General features: G+C 42.9%; 1 protein-coding gene across 3 annotated transcripts in view; it reads left to right on the top strand.

The window, feature by feature from the left end:
• Window positions 1–885: 885 nt before the first annotated feature.
• SLC6A2 (solute carrier family 6 member 2) overlaps window positions 886–24,972 on the top strand; it is a 141,142-nt gene continuing 117,055 nt past the window's right edge. Inside the window, exon 1 of one of the 3 annotated variants that reach the window (XM_019497506.2) lies at window positions 886–1,509. In XM_019497506.2, coding sequence (XP_019353051.1) covers window positions 1,194–1,509 — 316 coding nt within the window. In that variant the 5' untranslated portion in view covers window positions 886–1,193. The remainder of the gene's footprint in view (window positions 1,510–24,972) is intronic. The other 2 variants (XM_019497505.2, XM_014603375.3) reach the window with 2 other exon arrangements.

Here is a 24,972-nt window from a genome sequence, read left to right as displayed (position 1 = left end):
GAGTGAAAAGAGAAGTTTCCATTCCCAAACTTTTAACCGTCTCTTAACTGAAGAGATCCCGTCTCATGCTCTGAGCTCAAGGAAGAACTTGAGACTCTTTGCCAAGTCATTCTGACCTCACAGAAGTACAGAAAGAGCTGCACTCAGAGTGCATGGGAATGCCATCTTTTGTTGGGCCCCCATTTTACCAAGTGTGCCTTGTGACTGGATCTACTCCCTGCACAGTCAGGCAGAAGGTTAACTATTTACTGGGATCCAAAATGAAACCTCACTTTTGCCCCTCACACCCAGTACACAGCTGCCAAAGGGGAGGACCAGTCTCCCACTGCTGATTGGGTTGGTGGAGAATTAAAAATAGACCGCACATCCAACTACCCTGGGTCCTGGTGAGGTTCAGACACCTTTGGTCCTATCTCTATGATTGCTCTGAACAGTTTTACTCTTTTTATATATCAATGAACGGTGCAGTGGGGCAGCAGCAGTGCAGGTTCCCACCTCAGGCCCCAGGATCCTTCTAGAACTAAAGAATGTTGACTGGAGGAGTTAGAGACCAAATGCACCTGCAGCTCCAGGGCAGAACAAGGCAGGCTCCAGCCCCTCCTGGTGCCAGGGTGCTATCGAAGTCCACTTGGAAAGTCCTGCTGGATGCAGGCAGCGGGATTCAGCAGGGGTGGTGGGGTGGGGGTTCCAGTTTCGAGTTGCTGGCCCGGTGCTGGGGCCAGGGGAGATGCTTGCACCGAGGTGGATCTTTCCAGGGGGAGGCAGAGAGGGGTGTCACCCCCAAGCTTTAAGCGGGGTCTGGGGCCGGGGGGATCCAAGTGCCGGGGCCGGCGCTGAAGCGGCGTTGCGCTGAGCTGAGCTGCAATAGGAGTGGCCAGGGCCGGGGCTGGGCTGGGCCGGGGCCGCGGAGCAGCAGGTCCGAACTTTTCCGGCGCTCCGAGCCCCGCGCCCGCCGGCAGCCAGAGCCGGGCAGCGCGGGGAAGCAGCCGGACTGCGGCTCCGAGCTGCCCGCGCGCAGGTGCCCGGGCACCTTGGCCCTGCGCCGCCCCGGGCAGCCCCTGCCCCTGCCCCTGCCCCCGCCCGCCCGCCCCGCGGCTCCCGGGCTCGGGCGCGCAGAGTGCCTCGCGGAGCGGGCCCTTCCGTCATCTCCCCCTCCCCGCGCCCCGCGCTCCCGCCTCAGCTTCTCTTTCTGGATGTTCAAGGCAAGGATGAGCAAACCGCTCCAGCCCGATCGCAGGGTGTCGGCGGTGGCTCCGCTGCAGGACGGCTCCGGGCAGGCGGCGCAGAAGAAGGATGTGGAGCTGATCCTGGTGAAGGAGCAGAACGGGGTGCAGTTCACCAGCAGCAGCCTCCTGTCGCCCGCCGCCAGCCCCCCCTACGGCGCCGGGGTCGGGCAGGACAGAGAGACCTGGGGCAAGAAGATCGATTTCCTCCTCTCCGTCATCGGGTTCGCGGTGGACCTGGCCAACGTCTGGAGGTTCCCCTACCTCTGCTACAAAAATGGAGGGGGTAAGAGCCTCGTTTACCGGGTCTGTCCCCAGCCCCGATGCCAGCGCCCCGCAGGGGCTGCAGCCACTTCCCAGAGTTTCGCTCCGCGGGGCCGGTACAGCCGCCCTACCCCGCCCCAGGTTGGCGGCGCGCGAGCAGCCTGGCTGCAGTCGGGGGCTGCCCTCAGTGAGCTCTGACCCATTGCTCCCGGGGACCAGGAGCTGCCCCCTCCCTGCACCGCCGCAAGCGAGCGAGGTCCGAGTCCCCGGCGAGTTAAACTTAGTTGGGAAGAGGCGCAGGCGGCTCTCGGCCAGCGCCTGGGACCGCCGGGGGCAGAGGCAGAGCGCCGGAGTAGCGCTGGGAAGAGCAAGCCAGCACCTGGGAAAGTTGTAGTTTGGCCAGTGAAACAGCCTTGATGTGAGCTCTGATTTCCACTCCTCAGTTGGAAGGTGCTTCGTTTTTTTCCCAGTGAGCAGAAAAGTGTGTGTGTGTGTGTGTGTGTGTGTGTGTGTGTGTGTGTGTGTGTGTGTGTGTGTGTGTGTTCTACAGAGTTGACAATGAAAAAAAATCCCCTGGTTAATTCCGTTCTATCCAAACTGCCCAACGCATCTCAAGCCAGACCCTAATCCAACCAGGCCCCTTTCATCCCTGTGCTGTTGGTGATGAAGCCCTGCTGTGGTGGAGTAACACCATCTGGGAGCCAGGCAGGTGCCTGGGGTGCCGACAAATGACACATAGCAAGAACAGACCAGGTCTAGCAGATGGAAAGCTGTTTGCGTGAGCGCTGAATGATAGGGGTGGAAGGATGGCTAGATGGAAAGCATGTACTGTAAGGCAGCTATTTATGTCTTGATGTGGTTGCCTGGTGATAAAGGCTAACGGTTGACAATTGTAGCATAAAGTCTTCCTTTCCTATGAAAAAACCTACACTGGGTGGGAAAATCCCTAACAATGTAAACAGCTGAAACTGTTGAACTATGCTTTCAAAATTGTGAGCTGGTTTCCCCTTACTTCTTGTGACGATGTTAGAAGGGCTGGTACCGAAGTACCAAACCTATTGCAATACCACTTTTAAGGAGGATCAGGAAAACTGTCCTCCTGCTAATCATACAGGAATTGGCCATGCATTCTGTACCAATACCCTGATTTGGTTCAAAAAACTCAGGTATTCCAAAGCATGACAACAATGCACTGCCCTCTTCTAAAGAAACAAGCAGGTGATCCATGTCGCAGAAATGGCAAGAGCACCTGTTATGAGATTTCTTATTCACTTTGCATCCAGTAAAGAGGTTTCTTTGGATTTCCTGAGAGAAAGAGACATATGCCTCTATTCCGTTACAGAGTACAAGCAAAAGGCAAAGTCCACTGTGTTCCAACTCATTTCATTTTTAGTCAATGATTACAGATCACTTTGATCAGATTCATCACCTGTCTCATTACTTTGCTACTACTTTAGACAAAGTAACATATTCTACAGCTTCTTGTGTGTTGTTACCTCCACATTAGTTATTTATTTTAACTTCAGACAGGGGAACTTGGCTGTGGCTATCATGATTATTTTCTGGGAAAATGTGAGAGAGAGCAGCTGGTGTGTGCCTGGCTTTTTAGAGCATTCTGGTTATTTGATCAAAAATAAACCTCAGACTACCCTCTGTTTTAGAATTTTTAAAAATTACGTAACTCCGACACCGCCAGTGCATCCCTCCGTCAAACATTTAGGTATGGTTAAAAGAGCTAGTTCACACTAACATCAAGCAACTTGCAATCATCCACTCAAATATTCTCAGGCCCCCCTCAACACTGTGAAACTAGAATCATAGCTAGAATTGAGAGGCCTGAATGATGGGTGATGAAGGCTGCGCTATCAGTCTTCCAGAGGCTGGAGACATTGATGATTATTCATTTTAAGACTGTAGTAATTGAAACTGTTGGACTTCCCAGGATCCTCCAGCACCCCATCCCCTAAAATCTTCCCTTCTGCCTGAAAACATACATAACATGACAAAACCTCCTTGTGACACTTCAAGAAAAAGGGAAGAAAAGATGGGTTGACACTGAAGAGTCTGATCTGCATATCAGCTAAATATTACTTAGACATAACAAGTTACTTGGTATAAACCTGACTTGATAAGTGGGAAATAAGAGTGCAGAGTATTCTTGCCTGTTGATATCTAGCTGGACTTACTCTTCTACTTCAGTTTTCTCCATGGCATCTGAATGCTTTCCCATTCACCTCTCAGCCTTGCATGACACAGGCATTGCTGTTTGTTTAGATTAGTGGCTCCCAACCTTTTTTAGAGTCAAGGCACTCCTCCATGACTTTTGTGATTTAGCAGCACCCCATTTCAAAAACTAACATTTTACAGGTACTCAAACAGAGGAGCAACCAGGCAGGGAAGGCCTGAGCCTGCCCTTATCTCTTATCTGCTTGTCTCCTCACACTTGGAGCCCGAGCCTACCCTTATCTCTTCACACTTCCTGCAACACCTTTCCTGCCCTGGCATAGTAGTTGAAAATCACTGGCTTAGATGAAGCTTCTGTAAGCAAGGGGTTGAGCTAGGGACTAAAAGATAGGCAAATTTGCTTTCCTGAATTTTAAGTCAAATCAATACTTTATCATTGTGAAATTAGCTGCACTTGGACATAGTAGGGTACTTGTTTGCCAGATATTTTCCCTGCAATAGCAGCAGAAGGGAAGAGAAACCACGCAACTCAATACAGAGAAGAGCAGAGACTGCTAGGTTGCACTCTCATTACTCCCTCCCCAGGACATAAGCGTTCTCAAACTTCTTTTCTCAGCCAGCTGCTGTTGCAGAAAGGAACTTCACTAGCACACAAGTGAGCCTTGCTGGCTCAAAGTTAATAAAGATTTTGAGGGAGATCATATAATTGCCAGTTTATTTAGCTATATAGATGTCCCAAAAAAAGAGGATATCAACAGACAAACAGAAAACATGCACCTGAGCTATTATAGCCTGTTCAGCTAATGAGGTAGAGGATCAGTATCAACTTGGATTTCAGGTGTTGGAGCTGACATCCTCTGAATCAAATTCTCCAAGGCATTTTTTAAAAGGAATTTTAAAATAAATTCATTATGGGATTACATCCTTCCTTTTGAGGTGTATAAGGATAATCTAAAAGGACCTGATTCTTCAGAGGAAAGAGTAAAAGTGTTTTTATAGAGGCTGTTATGAGATGCATACGGTAAACAAACTGAAGAAGCACATCCCCACTCAGAAATTATCTTAAGCATTTCTAACTATCTTAAGCATTACTTGTGACTATAGAAGTTGAAGTATTTGGGGAGGAATGTGATTTTCATGTTGTATTTTCAACAGATTGGTATGAGACAGTAAACTGCAATAAATTTCTCATAATGCCCAAACAGAACTCTTAATCAACAAGTTATTTTAACCCTTCTTTGGCTTTTGCTGTATTAATGAAAAGAAAGGTATAGTCCCATTTGAAAAATCCACTGTCAGTAACGTTACCTATGGGAGTCTAGTTCAAACAGGAGCATACATGCACATGAAAGATTCACCCTTAAAAAGTGTCAGAATGAAGCAAATGTCACTCTGTTCTCTGGGAAGAGTAATTATACGTGTGACTTGGGGAGTTTTATGCTATTAAGATTTGTTCTGAATAGCTTTAGGCATTGCCAGTGAAACTTCGCTTCTTTAGAGCGTTTTTATACTTGTAAAAAGTAGAGGTTCACTGATATATTGGTGCCATATTGGATCAGCACAAATAAAAGGAAAATTAACATGATCGACTATTGGCTTTTTTTGGCTGGTGTAGCCAGTAATGTAGTGATAAATATAATATGCCTTCTGGCCAGGGCCCCCAGATACCACATGCATGCATGCAGTCACAGCATGAACATGGCCAGGAATGCAGCTGGGCCCTTCAGGTAAATCTGTGGAAGGGAAGGTATGTGTGTTGTGGGGCAGATTGAGGTTCCCAGGGTGAGGGAGGGAGTGGGGCAGGGGCTGGGGGCACTGCCCAGCTGAAGGGGTGAATGGGACCCTGGGGCTGGTGTGGGAAGTGGGATGGAGCCACAGGCAGCTCATTCGGGGTATGGAAGGCATGGGGGGGGGGCAGCTCCCTGCTGCTGTGTGGATCCCTGGGGGGAAGCATAGGAAGGCATGTACCCCTCCCCCATTTGTACATGGGGCAGAGGCAGGATGCCTGCAGTGGGCTCAGGGCTCTCTACCTTGCTGCCTTTGCCCCAGGAGCTGCCAACTGGCTGTGTACCACCTGCCTGCCCAGTGGCAGTGGGGGTGGTGAGTTGTGCCTCCAGCCACTGGGCAGGCAAGGGATGCGGTGTGGCCCATGGGGCAAAGGCAGTAGGGTGGAGAGCCTCAAGCCCACAATGAGTAACCCACCTCTGCCCTTGCCTCACTTGGCTGTGCTTCTAAAAGCATACTCGTGCTTAAAAATGGTGGCAGCAGTGCTTGAACTAAAACTCATTTGATGAGCTCTAGTTCAAGTGCCCCTGCTGCCATTTTTAAGCACTGGGACACTGATTCCCTGGACAAGTCACCTATGGCTCTGTCCTGCTGCCCGCCCCATCCCCAGGGTCCCATTCACTGCCTTGGTTGGGCAGCGCCCCCAGCCCCTGCCCCTGCCTCACACCCTCCCTTACTGTGGGGGCCTCGATCTCCCTCCCCCCACACTTCTTCCCTCTCCCACACCCTTTCCCCTCCACAGACTTAGTTGCAGGGCGCTGCTCTCCATGCTGCCTGGCTGTGCTCTTGTAAATCGGTTATCAGATCAGTATTGGCCAATATGCCTGGTGAATAATCGGCTATCAATATCAGCCAAGAAAATCTCTATCACTGCCCCCTAGTAAAAATTAAATTGTTCTTGATGACAAAGCATGTGCATATGTAGGAAGCACAGAAGGGAAGTCTGCATATGCACTGTATGCACATCATTCAAAGTTTAATTTTACAGGAATGTGTATATACGTACACACCCAACTCTCATTAGCCAAATCCTTGTGTTCCTTTGTTAGGTGAACTCCAGGGGTTTTCCTGAGTAGGAACTATGAGATATGATCATTTTGGGCTAGATTCTGAAGTTCAACAAAACCAAAAATATTTCATAAGCTTTTTTTAGTTCATTTTACCTAGTCAACAGAGGCAATGTCATATTGTCTGGTTGTAGTTTTATTCATTTATAGCATGTATGTGTATGAGCAAATTCACTACTATCTAAAAAAAATTGCTTCTAACTTTACCATATCACAATAAACAAAAACAGATAGAAGAAGCACCACTAAAATGTTAAAAGAAGTAGCTAGAAACATCTGTGTTTTGGGTGTATCCTGCTGAGTGACCCAGTGGGATTTCTGCACAGAGTAGATGGTAGAATGTAACCTTGTGTGAACAACTGCAACTCAAAAACAATCCTCAATAAAATAAATTAAAACAAAACAAAAATCTTTAGCACAATTAAAGTTTGAGTGTTCATTTTTACTTCACTTACCTGCTAAGATAAACCTTGCCTCTCTCAAAAGATTCAGTAACTAGAAGAACTGCAGTTTCATATAGGTCAAAGGAAATTTTCAGAATAGTGCATATATGCCAGGCCTTATTCTGTTTTCATTGACAACAGTGTCTGTATAGCCTAAACTACATTACTCAATACCAGTGTATACACATGAGTAGAAATAAATACAGATGTTAAATACTGCCATTCCTGGCTTACAGACAGGATGATATTCCAGAGTTGGGAGGTACCTAAATGTTTTCATAATAACTTGGTCCTATCAATAGTTATTGTGAATTATTTGTAATTAACTGGCCTTCACAAAACAAAAAAAAAAAATACAGCTTCCACTAGGTCAAGCGCTTTCTATAGCAGTCTATTTCTGTGTGTTCAGGAAAGCTGGGTCTTAAAGAGAGCAGAGTATGCCACTGGTCAGACATCAAGTATGCCAGTTTCTACTGGTTTCCCCTCTTCACAAATCTTTGACTCTTACTAGAACTAATTTTTTTCTGGTAGACTTCTGTCAAGAGAGTTTTTTTGTTTTGTTTTTGTTTTTAACTTAATTCCTGGCTCTTACAGTGTATCTAGGAGAGTGATCCTTCATTCCTTAATTATGGAATATCATCACACTCAAAGTCAAGGCTTTGTAATATGTTTGACCTCTTACGCATTTCCAGAGTACATGAATTCCGTGGGATGTTTTCTGGGTTACAAAATAAGACCGTGAAGAGTTTTGGAGTGTATCTAAAGCTTCAGAATTACCTTATTTATTTATTTAACTCATTCACTTATAAAATAATTTACACTGATAGTTCAGAATATATACATGAAAGCACCTAAACAGTTGCCAAATGGAAGTTCAGCAACCGTATGCTGAGTAATACCAAGGCTGATTAACTAACATGGTCTTTTCAGGGATAGGGCAATACTTTGAATTAGTCAACGGAGGCTGTTTCTATGTAGGCTAGCTACTGATACTGACATTTATATTTAATTTCCCTCAATTTTAAAGACAAAATTTTGAATGAACATTTCCAGGATAAAATAATTATCACAATACAGTACATTTTTCTTTCCAATCTAACCTGCTTGTAAAGTTGGCCGTGTTCAGACTCTCCTTTAGGAAGTATGTCAGATTAGTTATCATATCATTTTTATACCATAAGAGCCAGTTGAGCTATCCATAAAAATCACAAAAAAGATAAAGATAAATATGTTAATAGTTCTTTGAACACTATAAAATAAAAGCTCCTTCAAGATGCCTTTTTTCATGCTCTTAGACTGAATTATTTCTAGAAGTGTACCTGTAATTGATTAAAAAAAAAACTTTATCAACATTGAATACATTTTAGAACAGAAATACATTTCTTCCACTCTTGCTTCATTCTGATGAAGCCCTGGAGTGTTGTTGTTTTGCTTTTTAAAAAAAATCAGCTTCAAACTAATATTTGTCCATGTCACTTAAGTCCCACTCTGGAGTTTGCCTCCTCAAACAGTATGAATTTGAATGCAAACATAGTAGTGTTGGTTTCCCAATGTGAGCTATCCACATTTTATTAGCATGTATCATTCCAGTGAACTCCCACAGGCCCTAAATGTTAAGCCTGTCTTTTGCCTCACAGTGTTCATAAGCTTCTGGTCCCAATGTTAAGTGGCAGCTTTGGAACAGCTCAGAGAACACCGGGTTGCAGTGATCCCACAGTGCAGTTCCTTCTTTTATCAGAGCCAGATGTCTGTGGCAAGCTTGGCTGTTGTCCTCCCTCCTCTCCTCCTGCTGCCTGGTCATCATTTGTCTGGTATACACAGTGCAGCCAGCTCTTCTTAGAGAACTAGCATACAATAGCAGCCAGCTGCTTCTTGCAATCTCCCTAATGTTTTTCCCCCAGTTGCTCATCAGTCTTGCTGCTTGTTTTGCTACCACTACTGACATGGTCATCCACAGTTTCAGTTACAGGTTACTGTGGCCCTGCATTCTCGTCTGATGCCAACTATATCTGCAGTATGCTTCTTGCCTCAAATACTTACTCAGTCTCTCTGACCTTGCTGCGGTAGAGGATATTATGAAATACCCTCGTAGTATCAGATGCACGTAACACAAGCAGCCAGCTGATGTTCTCCAAACAAGAAAGCTACATCTCCTGGAGCAGCTTCTAACAGACATTCCCTTGTTGATGTGCAAGTCCAGCAGAGGTTAATGGTACTTAAATGACCTTGTGCTAAATCCTGTACAAGATTATCCTAAGAGCAATGAGAATGAGTAAGACAAGCACAGAATCAGTCCTTTTGGACTAAGAGAGGCTCCAAACCACCTCCTCTCCATATTTTGTTTTCTAGGAATTAGAGGGGGTCATACACTTTATATCCTGATGCTTGCAGTAGATGACCATTATTCTTAGCAGTAACAATGCTGAATGGAGTTGAAGGAACATATCAAGCATGTTAGGGATTAGAATGCAAATACCTGTTCAGTAGCATTTATTGCAAAATGGTACCAATTTCCAGTGAAAAGTGAGTTCTTTTGGGAATTTAAAAAGGTTTGCTTTTTCTTTTCCTTTTTTAAACCACTTTCTGCTCCTATTGATTCTGCCTGGCAACTGAAGTAAAGAAATGCCATTAGAAATAAGGAGTAAAGGTTTCCTAGTGTACCTGAAGAGGGAAGTTCCAAAAGTCACCTTAGAAAGCCTTTTCTTAGAAGTATTCCAGCCTAATGAAGCATCTCCAGGAGTTCAATGTAGTTTGGCTAAGTTTCCCAATTTTGGGATATTTAACCAAGTGAAGTACAAGACCTTTAAGATTCACCCATTACTAGTCTCACTGATCTCTCTTAAACTCTTTTAAAATTAGTGGGAACTATATAGGCTAGAGAAGACCCTTCAGAGGCACAGCTGTAAACAGACCCATTAGGTTGCCCCATCTGAAACCCCTGTAAGAGATGGGTGACTCAAAGTATTCACATTAATCTGCTCACGCTGAGAGGCTTGGTCTATTCTGTTTTTTACCAGTATAGTTATTTCAGTAAAAGAGAAATCTTACCCTTACCTGAAATAGTTCATAGATTCATAGATGCTAGGGTTAGAAGGGACCTCAACAAATCATTGAGTCCGACCCCCTGCCTGGGCAGGAAAGAGTGCTGGGGTCAGATGACCCCAGCCAGATGCCTATCCAGCCTTCCCTTAAAGACCCCAAAAGTAAGGTAGAGCACCACCTCCCTTGGAAGACCATTCCAAATATTTGTCACCCTTACTGTGAAGAAGTTTTTCCTGGTATCCAGCCTAAACCTGCTCTCTGTCAGTATGTGACCATAGTTCCTTGTTACCCCATAAGGCCTCTGGTGCACACATCATCTCCGACCCCATGCTGCGTCCCCCTAATGAATTTGTAGGTGGTCACAAGATCACCTCTCAGCCTTCCCTTGTGGAGGCTGAAGAGGTCCAGGTCCCTCAGTCTCTCCTCATAAGTCCTGTAAGCCCCTAAGCATACGAGTGGCCCTCCTCTGGACCCTCTGGAATTTATCAACAACCTCCTTGAAAAACGGCACCCAAAACTGGATGCAGTACTCCAACTGCGGTCTGACCAATGCTGCGAAGAGGGGAAGTATCACCTCCTTGGATCTATTTGTTATGCATCTGCTGATGCATGATAAAGTGTGGTTAGCTTTGCTGATGAACTCATGTTCATCGTGGAGTCCACTATGACTCCAAGAACCCTTTCCACTTCTGTGCTGCTGAGAGGGTCACTTCCCAGCCAGTAGGTGTGCTGGATATTTTTGCATCCTAGGTGCAGCACTCTGAACTTGTCCTTGTTGTACTGCATCCTATTGTGTACTGACTACTTTTCTAACCTGTCCAGGTCTGCCTGCAATCGTTCCCTACCCTCCAGAGTCTGCACTTCACCCCACAATTTAGTATCGTCCGCAAACTTGGACAGAGTACACTTCACATGCACATCCAAGTCACTGATGAAGATACTGAAGAGTACAGTTTAAGGAGGGATGAGTCATTTATACAAGAGTCCGATACTGCTGAAATAGAAACAATATGGTTTCTCTTGTCAGTCCTCCAAACTCCCTCTCCATACAACATTAAAATGTGAAGATTCATAGATGCTAGGGTCAGAAGGGACCTCAACAGGTCATCAAGTCTGACCATTTTTCTTGATATCTAGCCTAAATCTGCTCTCTGTCAGTTTGTTACCATTGTTCCTTGTTATCCCAAGAGGTACCTTGGTGAACAGAGCATCTCCAATCCTTTGCTGCATCCCCCTAATGAATTTGTAGGTGGCCACAAGATTACCTCTCAGCCTTCTCTCATGGAGGCTCAGTCTCTCCTCATAAGGCTTGTCCCATAAGCCCCTAACCATACAAGTGGCCCTCCTCTGGACCCTCTCGAGTAAAAATGGGATGCAGTACTCCAACTGTGGTCTGACCAGTGCTGCATAGAAGGGAAGTATCACTTCCTTGGTTCTATTTGCCATGCATCTGCTGATGCATGATAAAGTACAGTTAGCTTTGCAGATGGTTTTGTCACACTGATGACTCATGTTCATCTTGGAGTCCACTTTTGAGATCCCCTTGCACTTCTGTGTTGTTGAGAGGGTCACTTGTTAACCAGTAGGTGTGCTGGATATTTTTGCACCCTAGTTACAATCTGCCCTTGTCCTTGTTGTACTGCATCTATTGTGTACTGCCAACTTTTCTAACCTGTACAGGTCTGCCTGCAGTTGTTCGCTACCCTCTGGAGTGTGCACTTCACTCCACAATTTAGTATTGTCCACAAACTTGGACAGAATACACTTCACACCCACATCCAAGTCACTGATGAAGATATTGATGAGTACAGGTCCAAGGACCGAACCCTGTGGGACCCCACTACCCACATCCTTCCAAGTCGATACTGACCTGTCTACTACCACTCTCTGGGTGTGACTGCTAAGTCAATTTGCCATGCATTGGATGTGTAAACTTCTATGTCACAGCCTCTTTATTTGTGAGAATAGGATGAGATACCATATCAAAGGCCTTGCTAAAGTCCAAGAAAACGACATCCACCTCTACTCCTGAGTCTAAGCATTTTGTGACCCTGTCATAAAACGAAACCAGATTGGTCAGGCATGATCTACCTACTACAAATCCATGCTGGTTTCCCTGATGCATTATTTTTCCCACTGGACTCCCACAAATATGAACCTTCATAATTTTTCCAAAGACCTTTCCAAGGATGGAGGTGAGACTGACTGGCCTATAATTACTTGGATCCTCCTTCCTCCCCTTCTTGAAAATAGGGACCACATTGGTCCTTTTCCATTACTCCAGAACCTGACCCGAGCACCATGAGCACTCAAACAGCCGTGCCAGTGGTTCTGATATGACACTGGCCAATTCCTTCAGTACTCTCAGATGCAGCTCATCTGGGCTTGCTGACTTGAACACATTCAGTCCATCCAAGTGATTCTGCACCAAGTCAGCATCGACAGTTGGTGGGCTGGTGTCCCTCTGATACCCATCTAAGAACCCATTAGGAGACTTATCTTGACCCCTGTTCAAGAACACCAAGGCAAAAATCTCATTGAATGACTTAGCCCTGTCTGTCATTAATTGCTCCTTCTTGTTCAGTAGGGGTCCTATGCTGCCCTGCACCGCCCTTTTACTCCCTACATACCTAAAAAAAGACTTTTTGTTGTCTTTAATTTGTGTTGCCAGCCTCAGCTCTGTAGTTGCTTTGGCCTTTCTAACTGCCTCCTTGCAAGTGCGGGCCAAGTAGGTATACTCCTCCTTGGTACCTTCCCCCTGCTTCCACCACCTATATGCCTTCTTTTTTTGCCCTTAGGCTCCCCGGGATTTCCCTGTTTAGCAAAGGAATTTTTTTGGCTCCTTTCCCCCTTTTCCCTTGTACTGGGATAGTCTTCCTCTGTGCCCAAAGGATTGCTTCCTTTAGGAATGACCACCCTTTCTGGACTCCCATTTCGCCAATACTGTTCTCCTGCAGTGTGTCATTGACTAGACTCCTGAAGTTAGCCTTCCTAAAGTCAAGCACTTATCAAGTTATATCAATACAATGTAGTGCTATACAGAAATACCAGCATAAAGTGGTCAACTATACCTTTTTCCATACCTCTATAACTATAAATCAGTAGGGGGAGAAAAGGGGACAGGGAGAACTGTGGTGCTTAGACCCAGTAAAAATGATTAGCATAAATCTGAATATCAATCCAGATCACTTGCTGTGAATTTAAATGGAGGCAAATGTTTCAAAGTGTTTGAAGCCGCCCTGAGAACACTCATCCTTTAATGAGCCGGTATCGAATAGATGATATTTTCAACCTTCCGCTCCTTGGTTGTGAACCCATCCTATACTACCACTACTAGTACCTTTACCCTGAGTGTATTGCCTACTTAAAATCAGAAGAAAAACCAGAAAACAAAGTAAATTGCAGCAAAGTAAGACTTTCCAATATCTATTTCTATTGTAAATCTTTCTATTTATATAGCTAGGAATATTAGATGCACTTGGATCTATTTTCTCTGAACAGCATGGAAAAAATAACTTCCTTGTTACCCACAAGCTTATGCACATTCCCCTACAAAAACACGCCCCCCCAGAAAACATATGGTAAAATTGTGCACATCAGGGAACAGAGTCTGATGAAAGACACTTTTAAGCAAAGACTTTTGGGTGTACCATTGGACAAGTCCAGATCTGTTGTACGGTACCTCTTCAGCCATAATATTTTTCATCCCCTCTGTAGCATTCATATAATCCATAAAACAAATGCCAAACATGACATTACCTTCCAAGGACTCCTGAGTTAAAGGTGAAGTCAAAGCCTGTACCATTAGCGACGCGTAGGGGATGCATGCGGGTGCAGGTGTACCCCATGAGATTGGCAGTGCAACCCCTGAGATTGGCTACTGCCGTTGCTGCCAGCAGTGTCTGCAGGTAGTTGCCAATTGTTAGTCTGCACTTGCCAACCTCCCCTCACCACCAACACTGCCACGGCCGCCCCCTGTTCACCGCCACCACATCCCCACTGCCGATACTGTCACATGCGGGCAGTGACCATGCCCCCCCCGGCCTCAGGATGCATGCAGCATTCACGGTCTGTACTGTTATTTAGCAACTAATACCATCCTAAATAAGTATTGAGTGACAGTGGGTGCTTCTACACATACAGTTAATGTGATGAAATAAACTCCAGCACAGTTTGTACCGGAGTCAACTACTCCTGGGTTCTGTGTTTATATGTGCACCTGGGACCGCAGCACTTTGAGCCAGGATGGAGTAGCTCTGGGCTCTAGGTAGTGGTGTTGGGCAGTGGGGGAGCTGGCTGAGGTACAAGTATGCTAAAGTATGGAGTTAGGCAGCAGGCAGTCCCCTGCACTTTAACATCCTTGTGCCCTAGCCAGCCCCTATCACTGTCTACATGTGTGTTTCAGTTCAGGTAAGCACTCTGCCGTAAGAGAGTAGAGTTAATTTAATTTCCTGTGACCTAACATGTGTAGACAGTGATGCTTTACTGCGGAGCTAATTAGGCAACTCCACAGTAAAACGTATGTGTAGATGCACCCAATGAGAAGAGAGGTGGTTAGCATCATTAGTCTAAAGGCAGGTAAAAGATAGAGCAGCTTGGCACCCTAGCATCTGATGAAGTAAGTTACTGCCTACAAATGAGTTAGCCTCTAAAGTGCAACCCTCCACTACCTTCTGCCTAAGTGACACCGGGCATGTCTACACATGCATTTACTCCAGGCTAGATTTACTGTGCAGTAAGCTACTACACAGTAAGGGTTTTTGGGTAAGTGTCTACACATGTGAGGATTAGGGAGAAGATTTTCTCCCAGTTCCCTGCAGCCCTGCAATTTGCCCCTGTGGCCACCAGGGGGAGCTCCAGGCCCCCCCTTGGTGCTAGCTCCAGGGGCTGGCTGGGAGCACTGGGCCAGCAGACCGTTGTCTCCTGGCCCTGAGGGGCTGTCTGCTGCTGGGGCAGGGATAATGTCCCCCTGTCCCAGAAGCAGAATGTTCCTGGCCCTGACTCCCTGACCAGTGGCATGGGGCTTGGGAAGAGCTGCAAGTGAGGGGCAGGTCCCAGCCCCCTCCTCCAATCCACCAGTGGGGCAGCTAGCAAGGCATGGGGCTGGGACCTGCTCCTCACCATGACAGTTCCCGGCTAGCCCTAGGTTGCACAGAGACATCTATGTACTTTCCTGTGCAATGTCAGAGGAAAATCCTTATCTCCCAGCCCCTCCTCTGCCGTTGTGAGTGGGGAGCAGGGAACTTTTTGCTTCTTGCTCCTGGGGCAGGGGAACATAGTTCCTGCCTGGGCTCCTGTGGCAGAGCCCACCCTGGCAGCAGGCACCTCCCAGGGGCAGGGACCTATCTCCCACCCCCTAGTGGACAGCTGACTAGGAGCAGATTTGGCTCCTGGCTAGGTGACTACATGAGTGCTACAGTGCCATTACTAATGCCGACTAAATTTGCTATTTGCATTTGCAAATTTACTTAGGATTAGGGAGATTTACTGTGAAATAAGCATATGCACATGTAGATGCACATGCTTACTTCAGAATTAACTATGCTAATTTGCCGTTAAGTGTCTTGTGTAGATATGCCCAATGAGTAATAGTACTTCAGGTGAAAGTTATCTGGGAGAAAATGGGACAGATCTTGATTATGCAAATCATGCTAATATTACACTGAAGTCCATGAAAAATTATTTGCGTGAGCAAGAACAGCAGAATTTGGCCTGTGTGGACGGTTCAGACAGTCCTTACTTTGACAAGCTTATTTTTTAAATTACACTGAGGTGGTGAGAGTGTATGTTTTTAAGCCCAACATCTCATGATTTTTAGAGTGTAAAGAACTCTGTCCACTTAAAATACTGGGAGTCTTCCCTTCCCAGTAATACAAGGCTCCCATTATTACCCCTTCATGGTCATGAAATAACAGGCCTTTAATCTGTCACTAGTCATCACTCAATACATGGGGTCTTTCATTTCAGAATTACATGTTTCTTTTTGGACATGAGGCAAGTTGGGACTTCCAGTTTTGGAAATGAAAAGGGAAAAAACTTCCACTGGAGAGTTTTAGCTGAGACAGATTATATACAGGCTCCAGGAATGGAATCTAAGGATCCATGTGTTGTAATAAAGACTTCACTTGTTCTTTCTCATGACATTTGGCACCGTATCATTAATATTGTTCACATATCAGCCACCTCTCTCTGGCCTGCCTAGTCAAAATTCCCTTTTCCAACCCAAGGGTTGGACTAGGAACTCATAAATTCTCCTTTTTTCCTTTTCCCTTTCTCCAAACCAGAAATGTGGTCATCTCACTCTAGTTACCTTAAACTTCTGCCTTACTACCAAAGTAAGGAGAACCATCCCAAATTAAAGGCATTTTGCTAACATTTTTCAAACTTAGTTGCTGCTTAATAGGCACTTGAACCCTTAATTTTATGGATCTATGCTAAGTGACTTAATCTCCAGAGGTGCCAAGCCTTTGCCACCATCCCCCAGTGTAACCATTAGATCAATAATGGTGGTAGAACTGAACATTTAGGCTATTTGTGTACCTGAAAATGGGATTTAGCTGCCTAGTTTTAGGAACTCACATTTGAAGCCTTTGGCCTTAGTCCTTAAGCAGTAATACCAGACCTTAAAACAAAAGTCTATATTATGATACATTATAGTTTTGTTATCTAGTTATAGGTTATGCTCTGAAGGTCGTAGATGAGGAATTCTGAACAACATGTTTGAATCAGCATTGTTCACTTTTTCATTTTAGCTTTTCTTCATCCTTTTTATCTTCTGAAGTACAGCAAACATGACAGTACATATTCTACGGTAATGTTTAAGGTTTATGGTTCAGAAAGTGAACCTGTCTGCATCAAGGGCTGATTACATAAGTTATACATTTTGCATGTCTGTCATTTTCATACAAAAGACATGACAGTGTTTCCCGCGTATAGAATTCCATGATACAAAATGACCATACGAAATTCACAAGTCAGACAGGAATAGAGAGTTAATTGTTTTTTAATCACTCCATAAGCTGTTCTCTGGGATCAGAGTTCTGACTGTTATTGGAGCAGCAAATAAAGCTGCTTTCATTGTTAACTAAGCCTTTCAGTAGAAAATATTAATTTCCAGTGCTACCATTCAGTTTCTAAATGTTTATGAACACAAGCATTCACTTTAAAAAATATAGGTGACTGCTGTATATTATATATTAACTGGTTCACTATTGTTTAAATATTACAATTGTTCAAGTACATAAAGTAATTTAGCATGTGTAAAATCAGGATCTGTCACTTCCAGATTGCTATTATTAACCTACTCAACTATAAAGCCTCTCAGCCTTCTCTGTTATAAACTCTTTCCCCAGTACATGCATGTCATATTAGCATAACAAAGAAACCTAGATCACAAGAAAACGGTATCAGTTTGATCCTGCCCCATTAAAGTCAACAGCAGTTTTAATGTGATTTTCAGTTTTTACTGATCAGAGGTGGGAGGGGGAAAAAATCTCAGTCTCTAGACGTCGGAATCAGGAGTGGGTTAATGAAAAGAATCATGTCTTGCTGCAGTGTTGGGTAACTTGAAAAACAGTGTTTCAATGTTTTTGTGGCATTGATGTGCTGGGGCATTGCTGTTAGGTAATTATAAAAATGCATTGTTACATGACCCTGCAGAATTGTGGGAGCTAAGGAGCCAGTTTTCTGATCCAGCACTGCCATAGAAAAATGCCCCTATGTCACTGTCTGCATAACATAAAGAAGTCGTTATTTTGCATCCATACCACCTAGTGAAGAATTAATCAGAGATTTGCTTGTGGGGTAACTGCATGACTGCTAAGGAGAAAACACCAGTCAAATGCCAGGAAATGGGCAGGCCTGATCTTTTAATCTGATACATCACTCTGTAGAATAGGAGATAACAGACCCAAACTTTTTTCAGACCACAAGGTGGAGCAGTAAAACCTTATAAAGGGATAATTAATATAAAGTTAATGCACTGTATTTAAAGAAACAGAGGATTAGGAGGAGTCATAAGACAAAAGATACCTCTCGGCTTCCAGACTCAGAAGGTGTCTAGTACTGAAAATATTCTTTCACAGTTAGCTCTTTTTTGTTGGATCTGCTGACTAGCTTCATATATTAGAAAGTTCTAAGAATGTCACTTTTCACTTATTTCCCTAATTGCTCCAGTAACTGGATTTCTCAGTAGTAAACTGAGCTGGAAAGCCTTGCATTAATGATCTGTGAATCACTTAAATTAACCCATTCATTTAAAATAAAGCGAAACGGAATGAAAGTGGATGGGATTATTTCTAAAATGTGTTTGAAATCCAGAGGGTTATTTTTGCTAAACTGCAGAACATTATTAATTTTGGAAATAAAGCAGTACTGTTTAATATGCCTACTGCTTTCCTAGAATACAGAACCATGATTTTTGTAGTTTTCAGTTTTAAAACGAGTCTACCTGTTATCATCTCTGAACATCCTTTTCTGTTTGAAGATGTCAGTTTTTTTCAAAGAGTTAGGAATACAAGTTAGATATATGCTTTGATGAGAGATAATAGTATTGAGGTATTTGTAGTGTTAGAAAGTTATGGTCAAATGCTATAGAAACACAAGGATCATAAATTAATACTTCATTGTTACATGACTTTTTCTTTAAGACATAAGACTGGAAAATGTGCATGAATGTTCAAAGACACTGATTCCATGAGAAGCTGAAAGCTCTTGTGCTGCACTGTTAAGGGATTAGTAATGACACTAGGGTAGACCCAGCTTTATATGGGTACCTTATTTATAAGACTGATGCAAACTCAGAAATCTTATGTGGTGTGGGATGCATTTTTCTCTCATCTAAAGGGAAAGATGTATGTGGAATTAAAGGTTCAGGATAAATGAGATCATTAGGGAGATGCTGGAGAAAACAGGAACACTCCAGGATTTTGGTTTTGGGAAGAGTCTTTAGTTTGTTCCTTGTCTGGCGGCTTGTTACTCATACATGCGTAGGTTTGTATCATTAGTATAAAACTCAATAGATCTGTAAAATCCCAAGGGAGAAATCTTGGCCCCATTGAAGTCAATGGAAGTTTTTCCATTGACGTCAGTACGGCCAGAATTTCGACCCAAGTAACTGACTTGGATCTCTTAAAGACGTTTGGGTAGACAGAATTCCCAACTGTAGTTATACAAGATGAGAAACAAAGTAAGGCAATAGAAAAGTCTGCAGATTGTGATGACACAGAAGATTTTTACAAAATAGCAGCTGCTCTTCCTCAGTGCTACAACCTGTATATAATGAGCAGAGTGTTACACTTGATTCTCCTTAAAGAACCAAGATTTTCTTTGCAAAAGTCAAATCATGTCCTATGCAGGGCACCTGTGCATCCCCTCCTTCCTCTTGCAGGGACTATTGCTATAAGAGGTCACACCAGGACAAGGAGAACAACCTCAAAGTGACTGTGATTCCCATACCTCTTACAGATGAGTGTGACATGCATGGAGTTTTAACCCTTGTCTCTACCGTCCAGTGTGACAGTCAGAACAGTTGAGCTAGTGCAAAGTGAAATTAACAGTGAGGTATACAGTGCTCTTCTGGCAGTTTTATGATGATTAGGTGAGAATTTCAGCTTTCATTTCAATCTAGAAGGAACTTTCTAGCCCTCACGATTGCAGAAAAATATGAAGAACACCCTAAAGATTCAGAAACTCAAAAGGCAAATAGAAGCCCAAGGATTTATTAAAAACCTGTAATTGTGAGCCAATGTAAATGATTGGAGAGGAAGGAGAGATTCATATGTTTTGGCTATTCAGAATTGGTAGTACTGGGTATAGAGCTGGCACTGATTACTCCCATCCCTGAAGCAAACAGGGGGACTCAAAGATCAGGCTGTCTGAGTCACTACCGATCCCTCCTCATTGCTCCTCACAAAAGGCTTATGACAAGTCACTGTATGTAACCCTCAATGAATAGATTTGGGCATTTCAGAGTTAGCTTAATCTTCCCCCCCCCCCCCATTTTGTCATTAGGCACAATGAGATTATAAGTAGCAAACAAGAAGAAGAATACAAAAGAAGTACCTTTTCCTGCTGTATAATGTAGTAAAAACAGTTCAGGCCAAACTGAATTACTGCTATATCTGTGCACTTTGCCACATTTTTCCATGACAAGACTTTAGTATGGATGAACCAAGAAATATTTTGCTTCCAAGTTTTAACGGACCTCTGTTTCATTTTAGCAGCGAGTTATTTTCACAGTTTTATATGTCATTTTAAGCTAGGAGGCCTCAGATACGTTGGCAGTGATAGAATAAGTACAGAGGAGTTTGGACTGTGGAGGAACTGAAAGGTGCCTGTAGATGTGTGGGGACGCTGCTCTGAAGCGCTGTAATTACAGTGTGATTAATTAAGTCTGCTAGAGCATGATAATTAGCATGCTCCAGCAGCCTCCACATCTCTTGTGGTCAGCATCCCTGAGCTTCAAACTAGCACCAAAGATGCTTTAACTAAAGCTCATTGAACGCTGTTTTGAAACACAGGATGCTGAATACATGAGATCCTGTGGGTGCTCTCGGAAACACTCTAATTAAAGGCTCCCCCCACCGAGTACACGTAGAGATGGCTCTAGATTCTAAGTTTGCTGCTTGTGGACTAATAAGAAAGTCTATTAAATTAAAATAACTGGGGGGTGGGAAGGGGGGGGGGGGCCTTCCTATCGTTTAACTCTAACCTTTCTGTGAGGGGGGAGTTTCAGAACCAGTGAAGCCCTGGTCCAGGCCACTCCACTGCACCAGCCAGTGCAGTCAAGCTGATATAAGAATATCAGAGTTTGCTTGGGGACACAGTGGTCCTGGGATGATTCCTGGGATGGTGCAGGTTACACATTTTGTTTGAGGCAGCTGTCACGAGAGAGGCAACAAGGGCAACATCTTTTGACTTTTTTGTACTACATCTTAAACACTGCCAGAGGGGGACATTGAGAAAAAATAAAAGAGGCTTTTTGAAGTTTTCCATGTATTGGGATTTTGGTTTTTATTTAAATCTACCCATATTTTTTGTGACTTTCTTTTTAATAGAAAGGTGAGTAGGGAAGGTTACCAGAACAATTTAATTTAAAAATCATAAAGTGATTTGAGACATATGTTTTGCAGCTAAGGAGAGTATTTATATTATTAAAGGCAATTTAAGCAATAGTGGCTATTGCTGTAACAGTAACTTCACCACCAACATAATCATTTATTTAAATTGTTGGAACCAGGGCCAGTATCTAAACAAACTGTATATGTCCTAGTGTGCCTCATCTTAATAAGGTATTGGAATGAAATATACAATTATTGCAAAGCTAAGGACCCATAAAACACATGAAAATAGTAATTAAACTAAATATTCTGCTGGCAAAGTAGCTGGGCTTTGGTAAGAGTATTTACAGACAGATTTTTAACTCTGAGTACTCATTTGATTTCTAAGTGGAAAAAGTTAGTATTGCCTCTACTAGACAGTACTGCATGAATATGCACAGTACTTGTCTGGAACATGTTACAAACTGATACAAAGTAGAAAGCTTCATTTATGATTGAGAACATAAAAGCACATTTATTTCCTGCAATTTTTGTAGTTACAGAATTATAACTTTCCTATGCTACTGAGAGAGACTATATCCTTTGATAACATGAACTTTCAGGATTCTGTTGGGCAAGAGATGGTTTGTAAAGGTTAAGATAGTACAGCTAGAGCTCTAAAACCCTGAGGCGATGGCAAATATTTTGTTTTGGTCATTTAGTCCAAAAATGGACTTAAGGCTTAAAATAGTGTTAGTCACCAAACAGTAGGACAAGTTTTAAGTGTACCTCAATATGTTTATACTTGAGTTTTCTCTAGCAGAACTTTGAAGCATTTACCTCCTATTGGTTTATACATTAATCCTCTTGAAAGCTGCTTGGCACTTGTCTTGAGTTGATTTAAGATGTCTTAAGCACTTGGCTTCACCTTGGCACAGTTATGAATTTCATGCTGCCTAAAAATGGGTAGTGTGTCCTCTCCAGAGGGTGCTTACCTTTGGGGTTGTTTTTGTTTTGACATATAATTAAAGGTAGCTTGAAAAAAGCAGACTCTAAATGTGACTCTGTCCATGTGGGAACAAGAAACTATATTATTCTGTTACATTTGCAGAATGCTACAGTATGAAAGAGAATTCTCTCAGAAGCACAGCTCTGCATGGCAGTAGACACTATATATAGAGCAAAATCTAACTGCCAAGCACCAGAGCTTCAAACTTCTGTGGGAAGAAGGGCCCACACCCGTCTCATCTTTTATCAGTGAATGGGCTTATTTTTAGTGGGATTCTACAGGGGCTCGTACTAGGCAATATGCTATTTGATATTTTCATTAATGACTTGGAAGTAAATATAAAACCTCTGCTAATAAAATTTATGGATGACAAAGACCTGGTAGAGTGGAGACTGATAACACAGAACAGTTATACAGAACAATTGGAATCACTGGGTAATCTGGGCTGACTCAAACAAAATACAAAAAAGGTAGCCAAAGGGAAAACATTACAGGCTGCTTGGACAGAATGGAGGACTGTATCCTGGAATGCAGTGATTCAAAAGAACTAGTGGTCACAGTGGACTAGCAACTCAACCTGCACAGCTAAAAGCTGTAGCAGAAAGGACTCAGTGAACTACCACTCAAACACACAAGCAGCAGTGAACAGGAGTAGGGAGCAGATGTTACTTCTAATATTTAGCTTTGAATAGTGTGTGTAGTTTGGGTATCCACAGTTTAAAAAAAAAAAGTGTACTGAAAAAAAGGAGACGATGAAATGAAAAAAGCTATAAGAATGATTCAGGGGCAGAGAGAACTTCTTACAATGAGAGATTTTAAAAGCCCACTTTTTAATATTATCACCCGAGAGAGGTAACTTGACTGAGATAATTGAGAGGTGACTTGATTTTTACAAGGAGAAAATACTGGAAACTTAATAACTCAGCCTAGCACAGAAAAGTATAGTGAGAACCAATGGCCAAAGTCTGAAGCTAAATAAAATTTGAAATAGAAACAAGACACAAATATTCAACAGTGAGGGTGATTAACCATTGGAACAACCTACTGAAGGAAAATCCATCTCTAAATGAAGACTGGATAATTTACTGTAAAATATGTTCTAGCCAAAGACAAGTTTTTGGGATCTATACAGGGGTAACTATGTTAAGTAGGCCCATGACTAACAGAACAGATAAGACAATCTAATGGTATCTTCTGACTTGAATTTCTATGAATTTTTAATTAATTAATGAATAACCCTGTGTAAAAGGCAGGCCATCATTTGCAAGACAGAATCCCAAGAGCCTTCTGGATGGTTAGGAGAACCCCTTAGACTGAGGCCTACTCAGAAAGCATTCACTCCAGAAGGTTTCAGCTACAGTGTGGTTCCTCTACCCCTGGTATGCTATATTTTGGCCTGTGCAACTAGGTATCTTATTTAAACTTTTTCATGGCATCAAAAGCCCTTCTAGCAACACTGGCACTGACATTCTGACAAGGGCTGTTCAAAACATGTTTAACCTCACTTGGATGTAATTTAACTGTAACAAGGTAGGATTTTGGCTCAGGTTTGATCTAACACTTCTTTTGAACTTAAGGATAGGATACCTATTCACTTTAATGGAAACAGAATTTTGTCAAGGATGAGTGTTTTTGAAAACTTGATTGCTAATAGGTACACTTTGGTGTGATAAGATGCATACCAGTGACCACTACCCTGTCATTTTTATGTGGCATTTAATTTTGTTTCTCCTGACATATTTGTGGCTATAGTGGGCAAGAGTCACTTGTATTAAAAAGCTATATTAACATTTGGGATATGTAAGCTGTTCTGACAACTGCACTTTAAATGATTCCAACCAAATGTTCAGATATTTAAAGAATCTCCTCCATAAAAACTGTGCCTCTTATGAACTGGGTGAAAAGCCCTCAGCCCTCTTTCTGATCACACCACATGAAAATACCACAAGAAATGCCACCAAGGAAACAGAGCTTTCTGGACAGAAGAGAGAGAGATTGATATTAGACTAAAATGTGGTAGTTTACCATAGTTTGCTTGGTATGTTTAGCATATCAAAAGTAAGATTGAGAGGTGACATAATTATAGTGTTTAAGTACTTTCACAGGGAGAAAATAGGTGGTATTAAATGTCTCTTTAATTTAGTGAAGAAAGGCATAAGATGAGCCAACTGTTAGAAGCAACAGCCAGTCAAATAAAATAAAAACTCTGAAATAAAAGTCACACATTTTTAACAGTGAGAGTGACTGACCATTGGAAACCACTCCAAGGGAAGTAGCACATTCTCCATCTCATATCTTCCAAATCAAGACTTGATGCCATGTCAAGATATGTGTCACAAGTTATTAGCCTCAATATGGATGTAACTGTGAGAAATTGAATAGCCTATTATATGCAGGCTATCAAATAAAAAGATTTGATACATTTGGGGGTTTATGAATCTAGGAATAGTGCAAATATTCAGTCAAGTTTCCTATTAGGTTAGAGAACAACTGTGCACTAATAGGAGTTTCCATAATATTGACAGAGAGGGAGAACTACAACTAACGTGCTGTTTCTGAAATAAAGCAAATGTTGTTGCCCCCTTCATTCCTGCACCAAAATGGACTCCTCTTTTTTTAAAGGAACAGGACAAAGAAGATGATGAACTGACTTTTCCCTTAACTACCTCCTGTCCCTCAGAGAAAGAAAATTCCATCACCTATCAAGGAGAACCTAGCAAGAGCTAGCTGCTGGCTATTTTCTAAGCTTAGCAGCTAGTTACATCTAGCTACCATGATCCATTGAATGACTAGCTGGAAAACAGCTCACTTTTGTTCTAGTTATTCTAGTTTAGTCATTATTTCTTATTCAATCAGAAACAAAATCTTATTTATATACTAAACAACATGCTCTGTGCAGCTTTGAAAATCGTTTTA

The sequence above is a fragment of the Alligator mississippiensis genome, chromosome 10 (assembly GCF_030867095.1).
Source record: "Alligator mississippiensis isolate rAllMis1 chromosome 10, rAllMis1, whole genome shotgun sequence".
NCBI classification, from domain to species: domain Eukaryota; kingdom Metazoa; phylum Chordata; order Crocodylia; family Alligatoridae; genus Alligator; species Alligator mississippiensis.
Note: the sequence above shows the minus strand (reverse complement) of the source record. Positions and strands in the feature narration are given on the sequence as shown.